Here is a 21,165-nt window from a genome sequence, read left to right on the forward strand (position 1 = left end):
GCTTCTCTACCCAGGTGGCAGCGGCTCAGATTGGTTTTCCCTTACATTGCCAGTTTGCTTTTTTCCACCTTTCCAGCCAACCCCACAGAGCACTGGCTACCATCCATGAATCAATGTAAAGGTAGAGCTTTAGCCACTTCTCTCTCTCAGCAATGTCCAGGGCCTGCTGAACTGTTTTGAGTTCAGTAAGTTGACTTGATCCACCTTCTTCTTTGGTAGCTTGTGCAACCTGTCGTGTGGGGCTCCATACGACTGCTTTCCACTTCCGGTTCATCCCCATGATATGGCAGGAGCCATCGGTGAAAAGACTGTATCATGTTTTATCTGCTGGCAGTTGGTTATACGGTAGAGTTTTCTCAGCCCGGCTCACACGTTCTTGCTCTTCATCATTGGTGAGACCAAAATTTTCACCTTCTGGCCAGTTCGTAATTATCTCCAAAATTTCAGGGTGATTCGGGTTTCCAACGCAGGCACATTGTATGATGAGGGCAATCCACTTGTTCCATGTGGCTTGGTCTGTAGAGGGAACTTTTTCTTTGAACATCCACCCCAGCCCTGGTAGTGGGGGTGCCAGGAGGAGTTGTGCTTCCGTGTCAATCACTTGTGAGGCAGCTTGGACTCCTTCATAGGCAGCCAAGATCTCCTTCTCTGTGGGAGTGTAATTGGCTTCAGACCCTCTGTAGCTCCGGCTCCAGAATTCTAGAGGTCGGCTTCGAGTTTCCCCAGGCACCTTCTGTTAAAGATTCCAGGACAAGCCATGGTTCCTGGCTGCAGAGCAAAGCACATTCTTCACTTCTGGTCCCGTCCTGACTGGGCCGAGGGCTACTGCATGAGCAATCTCTTGTTTGATCTGGGCGAAGACTTGCTGCTGCTCAGCACCCCAGTGGAAATCATTCTTCTTGCGGGTGACCAGGTAGAGAGGGCTCACAATCTGGCTGTACTCAGGAATGTGCATTCTCCAAAAGCCTATGGCACCTAGGAAAGCTTGTGTTTCCTTCTTGCTGGTTGGTGGAGACATCACGGTGATCTTATTGATGACCTCAGTGGGGATCTGGTGTCGTCTGTCTTGCCACTTTACTCCCAGGAACTGAATTTCTCTGGCAGGTCCTTTGACTTCACTCTTTTTAATGGCAAAGCCAACTCTCAGCAGAATCTGGATGATCTTCTCTCCTTTCTCAAATACTTCCACTGTCGTGTTCCCACACACAATGATGTCATCGATGTATTGCAGGTGTTCTGGAGCTTCACCCTTTTTCAGTGCAGCCTGGATTAGTCCATGGCAGATGGTGGGGCTGTGTTTCCACCCCTGGGGCAGACGATTCCAGGTGTACTGCATGCCCCTCCAGGTGAAAGCGAACTGAGGCCTGCACTCTGCTGCTAGAGGAATGGAGAAAAATGCATTGGCAATGTCAATGGTGGCATACCACCTTGCTGCCTTGGACTCTAACTCATACTGGTGCACTAACATGTCCGGCACAGCAGCGCTCAGCCATGGAGTCACTTTATTCAGTGCACTATAGTCCACAGTCAATCTCCATTCTCCATCAGACTTGCACATGGTCCAGATGGGGCTGTTGAAGGGTGAGTGGGTTTTGCTGACCACCCCTTGGCTCTCCAGCTTACTGGTCATCTTGTGCATGGGGATCACAGTATCCCGATTCGTCCAGTACTGCCGGCGGTGAACTGTTGAGGTGGCAATTGGCACTTGTTGTTCTTTAACTTTTAGAAGTTTTACTGCTGATGGGTTTTCTGACAGTTCAAGCAAGGTGTTTAATTGCTTAATGCCCTCTACCTCTACAGCAGCTATTCCAAAAGCCCACCTGAATCCCTTTGGGTCTTTATAAAAGCCACTCCTGAGAAAGTCTACGCTAAGAATGTGCGGTCCCTCTGGGCCAGTCACAATTGGATGTTTCTGCCACTCCTTTCCAGTCAGGCTCACCTCAGCTTTCAGCAAAGTCAATTCCTGTTATCCCCACATCATGTCAACAATGGAAACACGCTTTTCCCCTACATGTTATGATGGTATTAGGGTGCATTGTGAACTAGTATTAACTATATATAGTATTACCCTATATTCCTGTGGCTCTGATGTGCCAGGCCATCGGATCCACACCATCCAATAGACTCTGTTATCCCGTGCCTTTCCCTGGCTAGTGGCAGGGCCCCTCTAGCCCTGGCCATTATTCCTTTCCTGGACATACATAGTGGAGGTTCCTTCAAGTGGGTCTGACAGATCATCCTCCCTTCTGTAATGCCAGCACCTTGGCCATGGGAGGTTGAGGCTACTTTCACTTTAGTGTAGCTCTCTCGGTTAGCATTTCCCTAAGGTCCCAGAGCCGAAGTAACCAAGTTGTAAAAGCCTCCTGGCCCCATCGTGCAATATCTTTCCACAGATTGTGGAGATTTTCATATGACAGGGACTCAGTGATGATTTCAACCTCAGGCTCCTTTGCTGGTTGTGAGGGCCCTCCTCTCTGGTCCTCTTTGTCTAGGTGCTTTGTTTTCATTTTAGACTTTCTAGTTTCTACAGGGGCGACTGTTGCTGGCTGTGTGTGCCCTTGCAATTCAGCTGGAACCTGGGCAGATGTAACATCTGTGGGTTCCACTATAGCATCACTGGATTCTCCCTCTTTAAGGCAGAGCTTTTCACCAGCTGGGGAACGGTACTCCTTCATCATCTGGCTCATCTCACTCATCTGCTTCACTAGAACCCCCACCCACCCCAGGTGGTTCCTTTCTGAGGTTGGCTGTGGGGCAGGGTCAGACTCTGGGGCAGCATCCCTAGTTTCTGTGGCAGGGTCAATGTCTGCAGCACCATCCCTATTTCTTGGAGTAGGTATCAGGGTTATTTTCCAGCTCAATCTTCCCTTATCTCTAAATGTTAAGTAGGACAAGCCTACCAGTAACACCAGCCCCTGTATGATATCATTAGCATTTAGAGGAGATTTGAACCCTTCAAAAACTGGTGGAGTAGACCCAAAAATCTGGGTGAAGGGCTGGGAGAAAATTTCCCCTGGTGTCATTCCTTCACAGTAGGTGCCATTATTAAAATAACCCCAAAAACATGCAGTTAGTGCGTGATATCCCTGAATCCATGTACCTGCCTTTCAAAGGAAGTTAAAAATCCATTCATTCCTCACCTTATCAACCCATAAAACAAGCTGAATAGCAGCCACAGTAGCCTTAGTTATAGGGCCCATGTTTATATAAGGGCTTGCAAATGGGAGAGATATACGTGTGAACACGTGCAGCCCAAACCAGGCTAAACATGTTGCTAGCACACAAAAAGACAATCTTAGGCAACTGAAGAACTGTTATTCCTTTTTTACCCTCTTTTCTCTGCCCCACATTGGGTGCCAAGATCTGTCCTGGTTTAGAGAACAGTATTGCTAGGAAAAAAGGCAGGAGCTTTTCCCAAAATGGAGAGTGAAAATTTTTTCCCTCCCAGTTTACTATAATTTGGAAATTAAGAGGTTCTCAGGCAAAAAGTATGGGTTTAGGAATAAGTTTTTCGCTGATATATTTACAAGACAAACAAGAACAACATCAGCTGTGAAAAATCAGTGACAAAACAGAACGAAACTCAGTCTCAGTGCATTTCCAGTCAGAGACACCCTTCTCCTCTGCATGGTCCCAGTGGAGCGAGGCAGCCTTCTCTCAGTCGCAGCAGCTGCAGGAGCAGGCAGCTGAGGTGGCAGTGGCAGGGCTGTCCCAGGTGGGAGAAGGGGAAAGGAAAAAACTCCGCTCACTGTTTACGTCTCAGTTCTTAGCACTGTTCTCAGAAGCAGGAGGCTGTAGCAGTGCCGGAGTGCAGGGCCCGGTCCCACCATGGAGAAAAAGAACCTCTCTCCTCTGCGTTCATGCTGGCGAGAGAGTGTCCCCTCCTGGAAGGACAAAGCAACCTACAATCATCCACCCCCACCCCTCCCTTTTGTCTTCAGCAATTAAAAGCGAAGGGAGCCACCTGGCTAGCTCCTTAGCATGATAATGGGAAAAATTTCTTCAGCGAGGGAAAGAGTAAAAACTCCCCCAACCCCCAACAGCAGCACAATAGATTTTTTATTATGCAGGCTTCGTAAAGGGCATCCATAAAATATTTTCTTCTTCCTCTAAATTAGAAAAACTATCGCCAACTTTTGAAAAAAAAAAATAACTTGATCAATAGGGAAAAGATTTAAAACAGGTTTTGAAAAAAGTCAGAAGGTCATATACACGGTGGATTTTGGCTCTGATATTATTACATTGTTTGAAATGCATACTCAAAGACATTTAAATGTACCATGATTGACACAATTTCACACTGCAATCATGCAAACAGCACCCCTTTTTAATGGGACCTATCGTGATAAACCACATTAGTGCATTGAATTCTATAACAAAGCCTCCAATTATTGAAAATAAAACATGAGCTCAGTGAGTTTTTTACTGCAGATACTGGTTTGTTTGTTTGTTTGTTTTTTAATTTCTGTAGAAATACATGTAGTTGCACAGAAATAACTACAGTAATTTCACGAATACAAGCCGCACCATTTTGACTAAGATTTGGCTCCCAAACCGGAAATGCGTCTAATACTCAGGAGCGGCTAATATGTGAATAATTTTCTGACATTTACAACCTCAGAAGTGCCAGCCAGAGTGCCGAGCTGAGCAGCTGCAAAGCCGGCATTTCACGATTGTTACAAATTGTTACTCTGTTGCACCGCGGGTTGAGCCTGGCTCCCTGTACGCAGCACGGGGGGAGAGAGGAGGGAGAGCTCTCTCCTTCCCTCCTCTGCTGCAGCCTGGGGGAGAGACAGGGGAGCCCCACACCGCCATTGCCGCGGCTCGGGGAGGCGGCGGGGACCTGCGCCGCCATTGCCACGGCCCGGGGAGGCGGCGGAGTGCTCCGTCCCCGCCCGCCGCGGCAGGAGCAGGCAGGCTCTGTCCCGGCCCGCCGTCGCCGCGGCAGGAGTGAGGAAACTCCGTCCCCGCCCGCCGCCACCGCCACGAGCGTGGGGAAGCTCCATTCCCGCCCGCTGCGGCAGGAGCAGGCAGGCTCCGTCCCGGCCCGCCATCGCTGCGGCAAGAGCGGGGAAACTCCGTCCCCGCCTGCCGCCACCGCCACGGGCGCGGGGAAGCTCCATCCCCACCCGCGGCCGCTGCCATAAGAGCAGGGGGAGCTCCGTCCCTGCCTGCCACCACAGGGCAGCGCCAGGCCGGGGTGACCGAGCCCAGTGGCAGCAGCGGCCGGCCCCGAGCGGCCCCGCCAAGCGGCAGCGCTGAGCTGGGCCACCTGGCCCCATCGGCAGCCCTGAGCGGGCCGAGCCTGCACAGCCTTAGCTCAGCCAGTAAATCCCGCCCTGCCACGGTTCTGTTACTAATTGGCAACTTTGTTGCACGCGGGTCCTCACTGCGAACGACAGAGCGGCTTATACTCGGGTGCGGCTTATTTATGGACAAAAACCGAAATGTTTTCCAACACCCAGAGATGCGGCTTATACTCAGTGCGGCTTGTATTCGTGAAATTACTGTACATCAAATCTATGCATCAAAAAGGCTGAGAAGGAGAGAATGACCTTCCTTTTTGATGTCTTCAAAGACCTTGTAAAGGTTTGTTTGCCTTTTGACTCTTGGATAAATGACTATACCATTCGAATGCACCCATCCACATATGAGCAGTTTTAAGAAAACAAAACAACACATTCAAAGCTGTGGTAACTTTCTGTTGTTCATCATCTGCTGCAAGAGCAAGACAACTAGAATTCTTGATGATGAAGAGCAAAAAATACCTCTTTTTAAAATGCCTAACTTCTCAGAATTTAACCATGTATTTTCTGTGTTATTGAATTTTATGCTTATGTAACAAAAGCATAAAGGTTTTAAATATTGAAATAAGCAAAAGGTGGTAAATATTTTCTAAAACATTGGTGAAATTATTTTTGTGTAGAAGTGGTAGTATCTTCTTGAAGAAAGAATTCCAAGTAGTCAACAGTTTATCCTGAGTGCACCAAACTCCCAGAAGTCGATCACCTTCATCCTTATCCTCATCACCAACAAATGTCTCAGCTTTATTTGATGCACTTTCTTTGGCACACATCTTTTCATTATTTGTGGGCACTTCTTAAGTTACCAAGCCATCATCTAGAGCTGCATATTCTTGCAAAGACAAACCTTCTAGAAACTCAACTCCAGCTGCCTGTGCACGCGCAATCAAATCAAAGTACAGTAATTTTACGACTATAAGGCACACCCTTTTGACTAGATTTTTACCCCGAACCCGGAAGTGCGCCTTATAGTCTGGTGCGCCTTATATGATGGACAAAGTTGTGAAATTTGCCAAACCGGAAGTGCGAGCCGCAATGGGGGGGCGGTGCCACAGGAGCGCCGAGTCGCGAGGGGGGGCGGGAGCGGGCAGCCGCAGCCGGCAGGAGCCGCACAGGGAGGAAGGGTGCTGCCACCGGCCCCAGCCCGGATGGAACAAGAAGCCAGGTGGCACCACCCTGGGCGCAGGGGCGGGGGGAACGAGAAGTTGGGTGGTGCCGGCCCTGGCCCGGGCGCGGAGGGAACAAGAAGTGCGAGCCCGCAACAGCCCCGGGCAGAGCCCGCCCGGCGGCAGCATTGGAGCAGCGGCGGCACGGCCTGGGTGGCTGCTGAAAAGTGGCATCAGCTGAGCCCCTGCGGCCACCAAAAAGCGGCTCGGCCAAGCCCCTGCAGCCGCCAAAAAGCAGCGGCGGTGAAGCAGAGGTGGCGGAGCCCCTGTGGCCACCAAATAGCAGAGCCAGCCGAGCCCCTGCGGCTGCCGAATAACGGCACCGTCCGAGCCTCTGTGGCCGCCGAATAGCGGCGCCGGCCAAGCCCCTGCGGCCGCCGAATAACGGCGCCGTCCGAGCCCCTGCGGCCGCCGAATCACAGTGCTGGCCGAGACCCTGCGGCCGCCGAAAAGTGGCGGCGGTGAAGCCCCTGCAGCCGCTGAAAAGCGGTGCCAGCCGAGCCCCTGTAGCCGCCGAAAAGCTGCGGCGGCACCACTCCCGCAGCCCCGGCAAAGCGGCGACAAGTGGCGCAGCCGCAGGAAAGCGGCGAGAAGTGGCACTGCCACCATTGGCTGTGGGGAAGCCAGGACACAGCGCGGCTGCGTGGTGGGAGCCGGGAGCTGTGGGCCGTGCCAGCTGCCGCCGAGGGTGGGTGGGAGTGCCGGGGCCCGCTGCATGGGTAGGGCGCCTGGGGCTGCATTTAAAGGCTACACCGATCTTTGAAAAATGTTTGCAAATTGAGCACCTGCCAGTAATTCGTTACTTTTTTGCGCGCCGCATGGCTACTCGCTGCTAAACAAAAGTGCGCCTCATAGTCCAGTGCGCCTTATATGATCTACAAAGTTGCGAAATTTGCCAACTCCCAGGGGATGCGCCTAATAGTCCGGTGCTCCATATGATCGTGAAATTACTGTAACTTTCAACCTCATTGTTGTTATAATTTATCTCCATTTCTAATTCGAAAGTTCTCTATTGTAACTTTTTACAATAGTCTCTGGTGTTACTTCCCTCCAGTAGAGTACAGCATCTCAATTGCATCAAGAAGGGTCAGCATAAACTCCTTATTACTTTCTACACAGTCAACAAGTTTCTTGATAAAACAGTGCCGGTACTTAACCTTCAGACTTCTGATAATCCTTTCTTCCATAACTATACATGAAGGAAGGAAAGAACACTGGAGGAAAGAACACTAATTTGACAGTGTTCAGGTTCTGTGTGAGGTGGGAGAGTCAACAAGAATCGGCATTGCTGTGCTTGAAATCTGTTATCAAGTTTATGCATCCACTGTTCAAAGATTCCTGAAGTCACGCACGTCCTATCATTTGCTTCATAATTCACTGGCAGCGACTTCACATCTTTGAAAGAGCACGGATTTTTGCTTTTTCCTATAATGAGCAGAGGGAGTTTCTCAGAGCCAGCCATATTTGTACACTACATCACTACAGTGACGCTCTCTTTGCTTTTTTTACCTACAGAGCAAGTTTCCCCTTTAAATGCAAAAGTGTTATGTGGTAACATCTGATACAACAACTTAGTCTCCTGTATGAAAAACACATTTTTTGGCTGATAATAATTTAAATATATATATATATATATAAGGAAGCACATTTTGGTACCAAAGAGTTGGAGCACCCACTGCAAGAGCAGCAGCTGCTTCTACAGGCTCAGCTCTGAAAACTAACCATACCTCGACTTGAAACGATCGAGCCAGCCATTGCTGCATACAAAATCATAGTGTCCAAGCTTCTGGGCAAAAGCATTCGCCTTGAGGCTCAACATATGGCCATTGACATTCAAGCACTGTACCATTTCATTAATGCCTCCTCCAGGTCGGCATAAAAAGCAGTCATCAGTCTTTTCCTTTTAGGATCAAACTGTAAGGTTTCAAAGGCTTCCAAAAAAACTTTTTCCTTATTCTTCATAATCTAAGACAGGGAGTTCCTCTTGATGCCATACTTGGCTGCAACGTCCGCTTTTTTCTTGCCGCTCTCCACAGCGCTTATGATGTCAATTTTCTCCTCGATAGATATGCTCTTTTTCATCCTCACTGGGGGTTCGGGCAGAGCCTCTGCCATGGCACCGAGTAGCGTCTCCCAAGCGCGCCCATCCGCGCCCACAGCCAGGCAGGCTCCTTCTCTGCCGCTCCGGTTGCTTTCTCAGCCGGCAGCCGGATCTCACGGGCACGGCACTTGGCGGAGCTGGAGCAATCTCCCGGGCGGTGCTGGCGGTGGTTGCCATGGCTGTGACCATAGACATGACGGCCTAGAGGGGCCGCCGCCGTCATCCTCTTTCCGGCCCGGCGCTTCCGGCTCCTACTGCTACCGGAGAAGGAAGAAAATAAAGCTTGAGAGGGTCGCTGGCGACGCCCCGCCTGATCTCCTCCGTCCACGTTTCCCTCCCTACGTCCTGCCCTCCCGTCTCCTGCAGCACGACGCTCCCGGGGCCGCAGCGGCGCCGCCGGCAGGTGAGGGATGGGCCGGGCCGGGGCAGCCTCTGGGCCCAGGTTCGGGGAGGGCCGAGCCGCGCCTCGCACTCCGTCCCGTTCGACGTGTCACCCCGCGGGAGCGGCCGCCCTTCCCCAGGCTCCGCGGCTGCACTGGTAATGCCCAGCGGGTCGGAGTCGGCGTCGACCTGGCTCGTACGCCCCACTCCCGCGGTGCTGGGCGGCCGAACAGTCAGGACAGCCCCCGAGCTCGGGAGCAGGCGGGTTTCACGAGAGAGGAAGCTGTGTGTTGGTGGAGGAAGAAAACTGTAGATGCTGTGTAAATTTTGTGCCCCTGGGAGTTATTCCACGTCCTGGAAATTACTGCTTTAAGTGTGCCAATTTGAGTTTTGCTTACTGTTCTTAAAGCATGGAAACGTTTTGGTGTGTGACAAGCAGGTGTTACATGTGGTATTGTCTCCAAACTAGATGCAGTTCTTCCAGTATTTCTTATAGTACCTCTCTAATAAGTTATTTTTAACCGCAACCCTGTAATAGCCTTTCATATGGCATGAAAGTCGTTGGAGAGGATAATTCTGAACATACAGTCCATGTGTAGTTTCAGTTTCTCACGTGTCCTTATTATGCTTGGTGGAAAAGGTAGCAAGGAGTTATCGCTTTGCAGTCGGTGGCTCTGTTACCAAGGAGCTGATTCTCTAGAGAAGATAACAAAAGGGTTCTTTTTGCAGGGCAGGAGAAGGATGTTATTTGATAAGTGCAACTCCAAAACTTTCTGAATCGTGTGTATGTCGATGTATGTATGTGTGTGTATATACACACACAGTTAAAATGTCAGGAATAAGAAACAAAGAGGAGTGTTAGATTGGAAAAACTGAAAGCTGAGTCAGTATCTTGATCAGCTGCTTTTTCTGATTTGGTAGAAGTTGAAATCATAATGGGAGCCCATGGCTTAGCTAATCTGGAGATGAGCAGAGCATTAAGGTGTTTAGGGCCGGGCTGATGTAGCATGGGGAGTAGGAAAGTCAGCAGCAGCCCTGTTCGCTGGTCTTTGTCTCCTTCATGTCTTGTAACTCCCAAGTGTAATTAGATCTTGCAAGTAGAACAGCCAGGGAATTCAAGAGCATTAAGAGGAAACTATGATGTGATTGCAGCAGGATTGCAACTGTATTAAACACAGTTCTTTACAGTCTTTTAAAAAAAGTGGTTTATCTCTATCTTGACAGGAATTAGTGAAAGTGTTCTTAGTTAGAAATTGAAATTAAGAAAACATCCATAAAATGGATCTGATTGTTTTCCCACCAGCACTGGGAGTTTATACAGTGTTAAAAAATTTTACATTCTTTATGTGTAAGAAACTTCATTTTAGATGGAAGATATCTTGCTGTTGCCTTATTGGCAATTAATTTAGGAGAAAAGTAAGTGAAGAAACCAGTGCATCTTGCTTAGAAAAACAGATCTGATTGTTAAGAATCCCATGGTTCTTATTTCTGAGACCATCAGTCATTTACCCAAGTGATGTATGTGAAGAATATACTTCTTATTCAAAATTAATTTATTGTTGATGACATTTACTTCATATTTTCATGAATAAGGAAATATGAATTTGCCTTTCTTATGAAAAGGACATAAAATTGCTCTTATAATCATTAATTGGTTATAACCATATATGGTTAAATGTCACTTATGTCTTCATAAATGTCATTTATGTTTACCATAAATGGTTAAATGTCTCCTTATGTCTCCATCCTGGAGGAAGCTTACTATGTTGTTCTTAAGTTCTTGCTTTGTTTTGCTTTTTACTTTGCCAGTTGAAGAAATGATACATAAATCCCCAGGATTCAAAAATCATGTGGTTTTATTTATGGCGAGCAAAACTTAAAATTACTGAGGCTGTAATCCAATATTCATTTAAGGTAGCTTCACCATGGGGGGAATGATTCTTAGTCTGGTCTGTGTCTTCTGTTCTGTTGTGGTGCAGTATTTGTGTGGATTTGCAAGGGCAGGAGTGATATGGACAGGGTTTCAGTTCTTGTCAGAATATGGATCAAGCATGTTTTTTCAAAGTAGAGTCTCTATGAGTTGTTCTATTGTAGCAGATGGTAGGTAGCAAATGTCCTGGTACACCAGTCACCTAATGTGTTCTTAGGTTTGGCTGCTTTAGTGAAGAAACAGACCAAGCCCTAGATAACACAATCCATTCTGTTCTGGAGATTAGCGGCCTCTTACAAAGAACAGTGCTTTGCTGGCACCTGCAAGAACTACAGAGATGCAAAAGTCTGCATGCATTTCTGTAGTGGAACCTTAAATGCTTTATGTATGTAGATGTCATGATTATCACAATTTCACATTATTGTCTTCACTTCTGAATCTTGGTGAAGAATTTTCATCCTTGCATCCAGTATTTGATGTTTACATTCTCATTTTTTTTCTGTAGAAGCAGTAGTCAGGAAATTCTGTAGTTAAATTTGAATGTGCAGAAGAACTTTTTATGAAAGCTGCCTTTAATCTACAATTTTTCGCTTTCTCATGTTTTAAAGTTGATCATTGTGATCCTGCAGAGCTGTATTGAAATTGTTAGCACTACCTGTAGGAAAAGAACACTACAAAAAATTACTCATGGAGCAGTGTTGTAAGATAAATGGTGAATTCATTTAGGTTTTTAAAAATTAGTTATTTGCCTTTATGCCGTGTCTTCTACATGGATTTGTGAGATGGTTCTTGCCCCTAGATTCTTAAATCTATCAAAAGTTCTTAAATGTACAAAAAAAGGGTTTTGCCTGTAGCATTTAATAGTTTAGGACAGTGTTACCATGGTACATAGGCTTGTGTGTGATGTGCAAATATAACTCCAGGAACAGTGATGTGGTAGAACTGAAGAACAGGTTGTCTTAATAAAGGCTTTACTACAAGATGAATTTAGCTTTTTGTTTAACAAGTAGAGCAGAGAAATCACACTTACTCTCCTATTCTGTAATGTAATTGTTTTAGTTACTCAGAAATAAGCTGTTAAGCACAGAGGTTATTGTCAGCTGCAAGCAGAGTTTGGACAGGATCATGTGGGCAAACAGCAGCTCTGCTGTACATTGTTCCATGTTCAAAAGAAATTTGAAGAATAAAGACAGCTATGTAAGGATGTTAGACTTATTTCTTAATTACTTCAAAGGGAATTTTATATTGATCCTAGAAAAATCCAACTTCATTCACTGATAGCCTTGAATGACCTTTTTTTTCTGGAGAAAATCACTTATGTATTTGGTTTTCCAAAATAAAGTAATAGGTTATCCAGTGTAATATGACCTAGATGATCTAGGTGATTCAGTTTCTCACCCTTTGTGTCCTTATTTTATTTCCCTTGCTATGTGAGCTGCTTATCTTATTAATTATTTGTTTTAATTTGAATGTTTTATAGCTCAGGAATTTGAAATACAATGTAAACACAAATAGTAATGTCTTTATAATTTTTCTTAATCTGGTATGTGTCTGAACATGTATGAAATGATGCTAGACTTAATGAACTGAAGTCGTGGGATTATATGCAATACTGGCATATTGGTAATTTTTAATGATTGGATGTCTCTGCCTCTCAAACAACTGAGTGGATTGTGGTGTCACCTGTAGTTACCAGCTATTTGGAATCGAATTTAGATCAAATTTAGATACTTTCCTTACTTAAGCTAAAACTGTGTATGTAATTCATTTTTATGATCACTTTACTCACAGAGTTCACATGTGCTCAGGGTTAACAAGTTTCTTTGCCTCTGTAGCTGAGATGTTTTCGAGGCTAAAATAAAAGGGATTCTGTTTCTAGTAAACACCACAGACTTACGGTTTAATTGAAGTTTCAGTGGCTTAGCATCAATATAATCTTGCAATGCTTGGATAAATCTTATGTCTTAACAAAATGGTGATCTTTGCAATAGTAGGATATAGTCAGTGTATTGTTGCAGGTGGCAGTATATATATCAGCTGAAGAACCTTGTTTGACTTTCATGGTTTTATTTTGCAAGGTTAACTAATCTTGGGAAAAGTTGCTTTGGCAGTGGAAGCTTACACTAGACTGTATTCCTGATCTCGCCTAGATTTTTGGAGAGCTAAAGACCAGGTCACCATCAAAAGAAGGACGTTTCATTTCGCTCTAGCAGAACTTGTCAAAGAAATGTTTTCTAAAAGCCTACTTAGGTTTCTGTGAGGTGCAACATCCAGCTCCTTTCACTTCAATTAATGCATGCCAAACCTGTTTGGTTTTCAGGTATGTCAGAACACAGCAGTGAATCCACAACACTTGATGAATCTCATCCATCTGCAGAAGAGGTCCAGTCTGGCTCTGAGGTGATTGGGTGATAGTTATATTAGTGTAAAATCAACCAATCCTAACAAGTTTCAGATTCCAAAAAATTCTGCTGTACATAGCACAATGCTGTTAGTATGGGGATGTGAATTCATGCACAGCATCTTGAATGGGTGGGGTTGGTTTTGAGACACTAATAAGAACAGTCCAATTACAGTAATTTCATGATTACAAGCCACACTGTTTTGACTAAAATTTTGCTCCCGGCCCGGAAATGCGGCTTACACTCAGGAGCGGCTAATACGTGAATAATTTTCTGACATTTCCAACCCCGGAAGTGCAAACCGAGGTGCCGAGTCGAGCACCTGCCAGTAAAACCCAGGACTGCGTGATTGTTACAAATTGGTTACTGTGTTGCGCGGCCGGTGGAGCCGGGCTCCATGCCGGCAGCACTGCGGGGGGGAGGCGGGGGAACTCCCTCCTTCAGGCAGCGCAGCCCGGGGGAGGCGGGGAGCTCCCTCCTGCTGACCCTGTGGCCCGGAGGGAGGTGGGGGGCTCCCTTCTGCTGGCCCCGCAGCTCAGGGGGAGGCAGGGGGCTCCCTTCCCCTCTTGCCGCTGCTGCTGTGGGAGCCAGCGGGCTCCATCCCCACCTCCCACCACCGCTGTGGCTACCGGAGGGCTCCGTGCCCCCCTGCCACTGCAGCACAGCGCCGGGCCGGGGTGAGCGAGCCCAGCGGCGGCGGCCAGCCCCAAGTGGCTCCAACGAACGGCAGCGCCGAGCTGGACCACCTGGCCCCGTTGGCAGCCCTGAGCCCTCACGGCCCGAGCTGAGCAGTAAACCCTGCCATCCCATGATTCTGCTACTATTTGGCAACTTTGTTGCACGCGGGTCCTCTCTGCGAACGACAGAGCGGCTTATAATTGGATGCGGCTTGTGTATGGACAAAGAACGAAATGTTTGCCAACACCCGGAGATGCGGCTTATAGTCCGTGTGGCTTGTAATCGTGAAATTACTGTAATTCAAAGCAAAGGATGACAGCAATTTCACGACTATAAGGTGCACTAGAGTATAAGGTGCACTTCCAGGTGTCGGCAAATTTCCAAACTTTTTCCACATATAAGGCACACCGGCCTATAAGGCACACTTTTTTTTTGCAGCGAGGATCTGCGCACAATAAAGTAACGAATTAGTAATGGAATCATGCAATCGTGCCCTCCCCATGCCACGGGCCCTGACACTCCCACCCGCCCCGGTGCTGACTGGCATGGCTCTCGCAGCTGGCGCGGCTCTTGCCACTGGTATGGCTCTCGTGACGCGCAGCTCTCGCGGCTGGTGTGGCTCTTGCCGCTCGTGGCTCGGCTCGCAGCTCGGCTCATGGCTCGCACTTCTGGGTTGGCAGATTTCCGAATTGTGTACATATATAAGGCGCAACGGATTATAAGGCACACTTCTGAGTTTCGATCAGAATTTTAGTCAAAAGGGTCTGCCTTATAGTCGTGAATTACTGTACTTTAGCCAGCAGCCTATTGTGCTGCAGTATTTGTTTTGTAAGTTGAATAGATTTAGGCATGGTAGAATCTAAAATGTGTGAGTATTGCAGGAAGAAAGGGTTGGTATTTTAAAGGCATTAATCTTTGTGTAACCTCACTATAACAAGGTATTCTGTCTACTGCTGAAGGAGTGAATCTTTTTTTTCCTGAGAGCAGATACAGCTTGCAACTTTTCTATGGAGAAGTCTGTGGCATATTTGATTTAGGAACAAATTCCTAAGGTTCCCAATATTATTTAGCTAATCAAGTGTGTTTAGGATGCTCTTTCAGAAAGATAGAGTCAACATTTTCCTGACTGTTCAAGAGTAAAAATGAAAAGACATAATGCTGACTTTGTCACTACTGGAGTTTCACTGACAGTGAATTGTTTTTGAACTTTCAGTAAAAACAGAATAGTAATTCTATTTAGCATATTTCCAAATCTGATATTTGTAAACACAGATGTACAAAGAAAATGCTGATTGTTATTGAAGGACAATTCTATTTTTTAAAAATAAAATGTGCATCTGAAATGCAGTGTTTTCCTCTAGTGCTTGTCATTCATGCCTAATAATCAGTACAAATTTAAGAACTTACTTAGATCTGCTTTAGGTTGTTTATATATATGACAGATTTTCTTCTGAGGAATCAATTTCTTTGTATGCTTAGTTTAAGTCAGCTGTGGGCTACACTTGCCGAAGAGACACTTGATTCAGCAATCATACTCCCTGTTTCAACAGAAATGCTGTCGTGGTTTGGTAGTTTAGTTTTCTCATTATATCAATAACCTTACCATGGTAGAGTGAAGTTACAGGAACAGACATCCAGAGGTAAAAAGAAATGGCTGCCGGCTTTGGCAGTCTACAGTCAGAGTAGTATTTTGAGATACTGCACTGCTGAAGTAAGCTGTGGGCAGTCCTTCATTCTCAGTAGTTTCTTTACTGCATTACTACGTGCTCTGTTTCATAGGCACAAGTATTGGAGGTGTGCCTGCTTTGGAGAATTGATGGGAGTGGAAAAATTACCCATCCTCTTTTTGAGCACAGGTCACTTTCTTTTGATCTACAGTGTTTTCCAGAATGTTGTTTGCTGTACAAATACATTGTTCTGGCTCAGGGAGGAGGTGAAGGGATGGTGAAAGCTGCTGCGGGGAAGAAAAGGGCAAGGATTGGTTCTTAACAGCAGTGCAAGCTTAAACTGTTGACTAAAATGGAGATGGTAGTTTCTTTTTATTTATAACTGCTGAGTTAAATTAGCAGTTTATGCCACTTCCCCTTTTCAGCTGCTCATTTCATGTCTTTGGTGCTTGCCTGACCTCATTGAAAACAGATTCAACTCACTGAAGCTGAAAAATTAAGCTGGTGAAAAGGTCTACTGCCTGGTTAGTGAGTTATGTTTGGTGACTGTACTCACATGAGTGTTGGAGAAGTGAGGCACTGTGTGGTTCACAGTTGAGACTGGAAAATTGGAGTGGTGAAATGTCCCCTTTTCAGCAATGGGAAAGTGTTCTAGTTCAAACATGGAACTGACATAACCAAGTAATTTTTTGCTTTCTCTGAACTAGATACATAGTAATTTTTTGCTTTCTCTGACTCAAGTAGGAATAGCAAAAAAATAGGTGAATTGTTTCTAGTTGTCCAGAGAAGTTGATGAATTTTTGTTTCCTAATATATGTATTTATTAAAGATGTGTGTATATGCATTGAACATGTATATTTCTAAATAAAAGCATAAAAAGATATGAATGTCAGTATTTGCAAAATTATTTGAGATAATTGAACTTGCTGAAAAGCACCCAAGTCAAGTATTTGTTTTTCCTGTAACAACAACACAAACAGTGTTGTTTGTGATCCTTGGCAAAGCACCCCTTGACAGCAGAGGACTCTCCTTTGCACTATGTTCTCTGGTAATTTGTAGAAAAGACAACAAAAATAGCTATGAACAGAATGTGGCCTATGCTAATGCTTCTGTGTTGTGCGAGTAGGTGTGATAGGCCAAGCATTTTGAAAAATACCTTACTTGACCATGTCAACTAGAACTGTAGTTCCTAGCAGTCTTAGAACTTAAGCACATGTGCTATTTAGAGTACAGTAGTTTCACGAATACAAGCCGCACGGATTATAAGCCGCACTTCCGGTGCCTCGACAATGTTGCTGTTTTGTCAATAGATAAGCCGCACCCCGAATATTAGCCGCACTTTCGTTCGTCGCGAGAATCCGTGCGCAGCTTTCACAAATTGGCCAATTAGTAACAGGATCGCGGCATAGCGGGCTTTACTGGCTCGGGGCGGGGCCAGGAAGGCTCGGCCCGCTCATGGTTGCCGACGGGGCCGGGTGGCCCAGCTCAGCGCCACGGCTCGGCGGGGCTGGCCGGGTGGTGCTGCCGCTGCCGCCGGGCTCGCTGGCCCCCCTCTCCCGTCAGCACCGCCTCGCCGCTACGTTTACGTAGTCGCCCTGCCGGCGGACCAGCCACTGCCGGCGCTGGCAGGCATGCCGGCCGCCTCGCCGCTGCGCTGTTTACGTAGTCGCCCCGCCGGCGGACCAGCCACTGCCGGCGCTGGCAGGCATACCGGCCGCCTCGCCGCTGCGCTGTTTACGTAGTCGTCCTGCCGGCGGACCAGCCACTGCCGGCGCTGGCAGGCATGCCGGCCGCCTCGCCGCTGCGCTGTTTACGTAGTCGCCCCGCCGGCGGACCAGCCACTGCCGGCGCTGGCAGGCATACCGGCCGCCTCGCCGCTGCGCTGTTTACGTAGTCGCCCCGCCGGCGGACCAGCCACTGCCGGCGCTGGCAGGCATACCGGCCGCCTCGCCGCTGCGCTGTTTACGTAGTCGTCCTGCCGGCGGACCAGCCACTGCTGGCGCTGGCAGGCATACCGGCCGCCTCGCCGCTGCGCTGTTTACGTAGTCGCCCCGCCGGCGGACCAGCCACTGCCGCCGCTGGCAGGCATACCGGCCGCCTCGCCGCTGCGCTGTTTACGTAGTCGCCCCGCCGGCGGACCAGCCACTGCCGCCGCTGGCAGGCATACCGGCCGCCTCGCCGCTGCGCTGTTTACGTAGTCGCCCCGCCGGCGGACCAGCCACTGCCGCCGCTGGCAGGCATACCGGCCGCCTCGCCGCTGCGCTGTTTACGTAGTCGCCCCGCCGGCGGACCAGCCACTGCCGGCGCTGGCAGGCATACCGGCCGCCTCGCCGCTGCGCTGTTTACGTAGTCGCCCCGCCGGCGGACCAGCCACTGCCGCCGCTGGCAGGCATACCGGCCGCCTCGCCGCTGCGCTGTTTACGTAGTCGTCCTGCCGGCGGACCAGCCACTGCCGGCGCTGGCAGGCATACCGGCCGCCTCGCCGCTGCGCTGTTTACGTAGTCGCCCCGCCGGCGGACCAGCCACTGCCGGCGCTGGCAGGCATACCGGCCGCCTCGCCGCTGCGCTGTTTACGTAGTCGCCCCGCCGGCGGACCAGCCACTGCCGGCGCTGGCAGGCATACCGGCCGCCTCGCCGCTGCGCTGTTTACGTAGTCGCCCCGCCGGCGGACCAGCCACTGCCGCCGCTGGCAGGCATACCGGCCGCCTCGCCGCTGCGCTGTTTACGTAGTCGCCCCGCCGGCGGACCAGCCACTGCCGCCGCTGGCAGGCATACCGGCCGCCTCGCCGCTGCGCTGTTTACGTAGTCGCCCCGCCGGCGGACCAGCCACTGCCGGCGCTGGCAGGCATACCGGCCGCCTCGCCGCTGCGCTGTTTACGTAGTCGTCCTGCCGGCGGACCAGCCACTGCCGGCGCTGGCAGGCATACCGGCCGCCTCGCCGCTGCGCTGTTTACGTAGTCGCCCCGCCGGCGGACCAGCCACTGCCGGCGCTGGCAGGCATACCGGCCGCCTCGCCGCTGCGCTGTTTACGTAGTCGTCCTGCCAGCGGACCAGCCACTGCCGGCGCTGGCAGGCATGCCGGCCGCCTCGCCGCTGCGCTGTTTACGTAGTCGCCCCGCCGGCGGACCAGCCACTGCCGGCGCTGGCAGGCATACCGGCCGCCTCGCCGCTGCGCTGTTTACGTAGTCGTCCTGCCGGCGGACCAGCCACTGCCGGCGCTGGCAGGCATGCCGGCCGCCTCGCCGCTGCGCTGTTTACGTAGTCGCCCCGCCGGCGGGCCAGCCACTGCCGCCGCCGCCGGGCTCGCTGGCCCCCCTCTCCCGTCAGCACCGCCCCGCTGCCGCGTTCCCTAGCCCTGCCGGCGGGCTGCCGCCGCCCGGCTCGCCGGCCGCGCCGCGTTCCCTAGCCCTGCCGGCGGGCTGCCGCCGCCGGGCTCGCCGGCCGCCCCCTCCCATCTGCACCGCCGCCGCATTTCCTCGCCCTGGCCGGCACTGCAGGCCCCCGCACCGCCGGGCTCCCCCACGCTGCTGGCCCCGATTCTGCTGGGCTTCCCCCGCTGCCAGGCAGCCCCACCCGCCGGCCTTCCTGCTTCTGCCACGCTCCCCTGCACTGCTAGCCCCAGTTCTCCCGGGCTCCCCCGCCATGCTGGCTCAGGCTCTGCCGCCCGCCCCCCACACTGCTGGCCCCGCCTCTGCCAGGCTTTCCCACCTCTGCCGGGGCCGGCCGGGCTCCAGCTTGGCTTGGGGCTGCCGCGGGCTCTCACTTCCGTGTTGGCAGCTTTTAGAATTTTGTTAATAGATTAGCCGCCCCGGAATATTAGCCGCACTTCCGGGTTTCCACCAAAATTTTGGTCAAATTGGTGCGGCTTGTATTCGTGAAATTACTGTAAGCTTAAGAAACTTGAGCTATTGGACAGATTTCCCAAATCAAAATGTAATGTGGCAAGTAACTAGGACATTTAGTCTAATGGTGTTGTATAGCAACTCTCTGTGAGAAGCAGGGAGTTGGACTTGATGATCATCATGGGTCCCTTACAACTTGAGATATTCTAAATTCTATGAAATGAAACAAATTACTGTTTTAAAAGTACTCATAAAATAAGCATAGACCTTTTGGTGTGCTTCAGTAGAAGCACATTTATTAGAGCCCACAGATGGTGACTATGATATGTGAGAGTGGAAGAAATATTAGCAATGGGATATGACAGAAGATGTTCCAGTTAAAATGATGCAAGTGATGCTCAGTAAGTACCAGTAAAATCTTTGTGTTATATTGATACTTTGTGAAGCTTCACATGTGGTTGGAGAAGCTGATGGTACTTCAGATCCTGATCTCAGACTTGGCCTCTTCCTGACACTTAGACTGAAAAGAGCTGGTTCAGTCTGATGATTTAAGAGCTTTAAGGATAGAAGGGTTCCTATTCTCAAGTAGCTGTTGATGGTACACACCTTGTCTTGCCAGTCTAGGGCAATTGTACAGGCTGGTTTGAGGACTTTGGACAACTTCTATGTAAGTGAACAAACTCTGCCTTGGTTGTGTGTTGATTTTTCTACTGTTTACGCTTTAGATGACTGATGAAGCTGCATTTTCACTTCCTCTTAATTTAGGAGTGTTAAGCTGCCATTCTCTCTTCAGGTACTTGTAAATGATGTGCAATTCTTCTGGGAATGTCTCTTCTGGGCTATACCTTTGGTTGTACTGGAAAGCAGTGGTTGCACAGCTACTGCTACTGTTCATGATGCAGTTGCATTTGAAACAAACTTTGAATCCTGATTTCTTTTGGTACTTTTGAGTTCTTTTGGCGCTTTTGTATTTCACTTCAGGTTTGCTGCTGTTGACTTCATGACCGTTGCATACCAACAGTTTAGTCAGAAGGTGGCACTATATTATGGTAAAATAAGCAACTGCAACTATTTTAAAGTTTGGAGTCATTGCATTTTGTGTAACACATGATTAAACATATTGCTCTTCTCTAGTATTTCTTGTTTATGAGTAGCTTTTTTTAAGCCAAGCTCGTTATTACTTGAGATACAGAAAATATACTAAGGCTTAAGTGTGCATGTTAAACATTTGAGCCCATGCCGCATTTGTGTCTTACTCCCCCAATGCCAATGGGTTAAATTTTAGATTTTTTCTTAGATCTGGAAACTTTAAATTACTTCTGACTTAGCTGTGCTGGAGTATTATTGTGATTCAGTGATGTAATTAAATAAACATACAGACTGAGTATATCAGAGTATTTCCAGTTGGATTTTGAAATAAAATTAACCGTTACAAAACCCATACATCAAATATTTTCATGTGGATTACTCATTGGAAATGTAAGACAAATGCTAACCTGTTTCTTTTTACAGGAAAGTGCAATGGCTCAAGAATCTCCCAAAAATTCAGCGGCAGAAATTCCTGTGACTAGCAATGGACAGCTGGAAGATTCTCATGAGTACAACTTTAACAGGGTCAGAATTTTCTTTGCTGTCTGCCATGGTACCATTATTAAAAATGTTGAAGTTACAATTCGATGCATAGCAGTCTTCACT

At 48.7% G+C, this 21,165-nt stretch overlaps 1 protein-coding gene across 5 annotated transcripts in view; it reads left to right on the forward strand.

The window, feature by feature from the left end:
* The first annotated feature begins 6,857 nt into the window (after positions 1-6,857).
* ARFIP1 (ADP ribosylation factor interacting protein 1) overlaps positions 6,858-21,165 on the forward strand; it is a 56,453-nt gene continuing 42,145 nt past the window's right edge. The window contains exons 1-3 of one of the 5 annotated variants that reach the window (XM_033059967.2): positions 6,858-8,973; positions 13,202-13,281; positions 20,983-21,084. In XM_033059967.2, coding sequence (XP_032915858.1) covers positions 8,457-8,973; positions 13,202-13,281; positions 20,983-21,084 — 699 coding nt within the window. In that variant the 5' untranslated portion in view covers positions 6,858-8,456. The remainder of the gene's footprint in view (positions 8,974-13,201; positions 13,282-20,982; positions 21,085-21,165) is intronic. The other 4 variants (XM_033059965.2, XM_033059966.2, XM_033059968.2 and 1 more) reach the window with 4 other exon arrangements.

The sequence above is a fragment of the Catharus ustulatus genome, chromosome 5, assembly GCF_009819885.2.
Source record: "Catharus ustulatus isolate bCatUst1 chromosome 5, bCatUst1.pri.v2, whole genome shotgun sequence".
Taxonomy (NCBI): domain Eukaryota; kingdom Metazoa; phylum Chordata; class Aves; order Passeriformes; family Turdidae; genus Catharus; species Catharus ustulatus.